The sequence below is a fragment of the Oryctolagus cuniculus genome, chromosome 18 (genome assembly GCF_964237555.1).
Source record: "Oryctolagus cuniculus chromosome 18, mOryCun1.1, whole genome shotgun sequence".
NCBI classification, from domain to species: domain Eukaryota; kingdom Metazoa; phylum Chordata; class Mammalia; order Lagomorpha; family Leporidae; genus Oryctolagus; species Oryctolagus cuniculus.
Window position 1 is genome coordinate 7,253,836 of NC_091449.1, and position 3,349 is coordinate 7,257,184.

The 3,349-nt window shown below is 71.7% G+C and overlaps 1 protein-coding gene across 2 annotated transcripts; it reads right to left on the reverse strand.

The window, feature by feature from the left end:
* ACP4 (acid phosphatase 4) lies at nucleotides 1-3,349 on the reverse strand. Of its 2 annotated transcripts, XM_070063578.1 has the most exons (11): nucleotides 2,673-3,349; nucleotides 2,497-2,601; nucleotides 2,332-2,418; nucleotides 1,721-1,867; nucleotides 1,536-1,634; nucleotides 1,364-1,459; nucleotides 1,108-1,240; nucleotides 943-1,025; nucleotides 528-652; nucleotides 256-434; nucleotides 1-176 (listed from the first exon to the last, which is right to left on the reverse strand). In XM_070063578.1, the coding sequence occupies exons 1-11, from the start codon at nucleotides 2,787-2,789 to the stop codon at nucleotides 61-63; spliced, it is 1,287 nt and encodes a 428-aa protein (XP_069919679.1). In that variant the 5' UTR covers nucleotides 2,790-3,349; the 3' UTR covers nucleotides 1-60. The 2 variants fall into 2 exon arrangements, with proteins under 2 accessions (XP_069919679.1, XP_069919680.1); XM_070063579.1 differs by having other exon boundaries at nucleotides 1-434.

Sequence of the window (3,349 nt, forward strand, 5' to 3'; positions counted from 1 at the left end):
GGAGCACACGTGTTAGGGTCCAGCGTCAGCTAGGGGGAGGGGGCGCCCCGGCTTCCCAGCTCACACGGGCCCTCCCCAGGCCCGCAGGCAGGCCGGTCTCCAGGCCAGCAAGCCCAGCCCCAGGCTGAGCGCTGCCAGCGCGGCCACAGCTCCGGCCAGCAGGGGCACCGTGGTGGCTGCGGGAGGAACACGGGGGGTGTGAGTCTGTGGGCCCGGGGCGCCCCGGCTCCCACCCCCAGCGCAGAAGGCCGTCACCTGGGGAGGTGGCAGGCTCATAGACGCCGTAGCAGGGGATCCCGCGCGCGGGGGGCCGGGCCGCGGCGGTCAGGTGGCGGAAGCGGCCCAGCGGGCAGGAGGCGGGACACCCGGGGAGGCTGAGGGACAGAGGGGCCCGGGCCGAGTCGTTGCGGTAGAAGAGCGAGATGGTGACGTTCCTGGAGGAAGAGAGACCGGGGGCCTCCTCACTTCTCGGCCGCTGCGCCCCACGGCCGCGGGAGGCGGCCCCACGCCCCGACGCCCGGCCTCACCCTCCGTCTTGGTCGGGGTCCTGCAGGCGCCTCCGGAACTCGAAGCCGAGGCAGGCGGCGTAGGGCGGGGTGTGGCCGTCGTAGAGGCCCAGAGCGCCCTGGAGGGCCAGCAGGGTGCTGTCGTGCTGCAGACAGGTGGAGGGCTAGGGCGCGGGGCCTCCCCGCCGCCGGCGATCACCCCCACCTCCCAGGCACACAGGTTAGCCACACCCCCCAGAGTCGGCTTGGCCACACCTCCTCCCCCCTCCCAGGGATCACCCCCCACCTCCCGAGTCGGTTTGACTACACCTCCTCCCGCATCCCCCGCGATCACCCCGACCTCCCAGGCACGCAGGTTGGCCACACCCCCAGAGTCGGCTTGGCCACACCTTCTCCCGCATCGCCGTCCCCCCTCCCCCCTGCCCCAGGGACTTACAGCCGAGTACATCACCATCTTGAGGGGCAGCCCCAGGCGCTGGGCCCGGGAGAAGTTGGCCAGGATGGCGTCCAGCAGGATCCCTGAGACGGCAGGAGCCGCGCGCTCAGAGCTGCGCCCCCTCCCCGCAGGAAGGCGCCCCCGCCCCCCTGCCCCGCACCTCACCCCCCGACAGCTGGGCCTTCTCTGCCGCCCGGGGTGGGCCCACGTGGGCGCCGATGTCCAGCGCGGAGATCTGGGCCAGCGTCCGCAGGACGTGTGGGGAGGCCCAGGACGGGAGCTGGAGGCCGTGGGCTCGCTGCGGAGAGGGGGCAGAGGCCGTCACCACTCTGCCCGGGGCCAGCCCAGCCCCCGGAGCTCACCACCCCCCGCGGGGCAGACAGGGAAACTGAGGCGCGGCCGGCGGGGGCGCTGCGCTCACCTGGCAGATGAGGGTGTCCAGAACCTTCCACGCCCTGCGGAGCGGCTCCCCGACCAGCGACAGCCCCGTGAAGTTCTCCAGGCGCACCAGGAAGTCCTGGAGTGGGGCGCCGGGTGAGCCTCCAGTCCCCCGTGCGCGCCCCGCGCCGCCCGCCCGCCCGCGGCCCGCTCACCGTCCAGCCCTCCAGGGCCTCCCGGTAGTCCGGGGCTTCCGTGGACTCTCGCAGCAGCTCGTGGTACCGCGGACAGCTCCGCATGGGGAACCTCAGCAGCTGGGGGACACGGAGGCTCAGGCGGGCGCGCCTCGGGCCCTGGCCGCCCCGCCCGGCCCCGCGCGGCCCCCTCCGACCCCGCTGACCTTGTCCTCGCCCACGGGCACCGTGTGCACCGGGATGGGCCTCCAGTCGGCCTCGGCGCTCCCCGGGGCCGCCTCCGGGAACAGTCCGGCCAGGTTGGCCTGGGCGCTCTCCAAGGTGCGGTCGAAGTCGGTGCTTCGCACGTACACCTGCGCGGGGCGGGGCCGGCAGGGAGAGGGCGCGTGGGGGCCACGGCGGGGTCAGGGGCGAGGAGAGAGGGGTAACAGGTCAGACACTAGGAGCCGAAGCTCGGAACCTTCAGTGCCAGAGGTTGGGGTCAAAGGTCAGAGGCCAACAGGAGTGGAGGGGGCAGAGGTCGAGAGTCGGGGGGACACATTGGACTGTAAGGAGGAGGGGATCAGCTGAGTCCATGAGGGTCAGAAAAGATCAGAATTGGGAAAAGCCGGAGGTGAGAGGTCAAGAGGAGGGTGGATCAGAAAGTCGGAGTTTACGGGGTTAGAGGTCAGAGGTCAAGATGTAACTCAGGGGAGGATGCGGTCAGAGGTCACAGGGTGCCGGGGGTGGATGGAGGTCGGAGGCCAGAGGTGGAAACCCAAAGACAGTGTTGGGGTTAGCGGGGTCAAGGGTGAGAGGTCAGGTCGCCTGGCCGTACCTCCTCCCGCCGGAACTCAGGGCTCAGGAAGGCCTGGTAGCGCCGCCTCAGGAAGCGTCCCAGCTCCAGCTGCTGCCGGACGCCCTCCTGGGGACAGAGGGGGGGCTCAGCCACCTCCCCCGCCCGCCCCGCCCCGCCCAGCCCTCACCCCACCCCGATGCTCACCCTGGTCAGCTGGCCCAGGCCGCGGGGCCACAAGGCGGACACCACGTCCTTGTGCGGGTCCGTGGGGTAGGAGGCCAGGGGGGCGCGGTCACCATGGCGGAACACCTGGGGATGGCTCGGGTCAGGGCCGGCCGGGGGGCAGGGGCAGGGCAGCGGCTGGTGGGGAGGGGGCTTACCACAGCCACGAACACCAGGGGTCCTTCCGGCAGGGCCTGGGGGGGCAGCAGCAGCAGCAGCGGCAGCAGCAGCAGGAGCGGTCCGGTGGGGTGGCCCCCGAACCCTGGCCCGGCCATTTCCACACAGCCAGACGCTGAGCTCAGCCCTGTCTGCACCGCGGCCCCACCCACTCATTACCCGGGGCCTCCCACCCCCAACGGGAGCAGGTCCCAGCGCGCCCTGGGCACCAGCTCCCCGGGAGCCTGTGCCGGCCATGGGTTAACCCTCCAGAGGTGCTGAGACCCTTAGCCCCTCCCCCTGCCCGCCAGGCGCAGATGGGGGAACAAGGCAAGGAGGGTCCAGTGACACCGCACCCCCACAGCTCCGCTCCCCACCCTCAGTCCCCAAACCTGGAGCCTCTTGGGGGGGTCCCAGCTGGAGCCAGTGGGGGCCCAGGGCCCCAACACGCAGGCGGGGGGCTGGTTTCCGGAGTCGGGGTCTGTGCCCTCACAGCAGGGCGCCGGCATAGGTGGGGCGTCTTTCCTTCCGGCCTCAGCTCGGGGGTCACCAAGTCCCCCAGGCCTTCCGGGGCAAAAGCCACCTTTCTCTGGGACTCACCCAGCCGAGAACAGACAGCCAGACCCACGCAGTCGACCCGAGCGCGCCCTTAGGTCCTAATAACAGCTGCCATTATTGA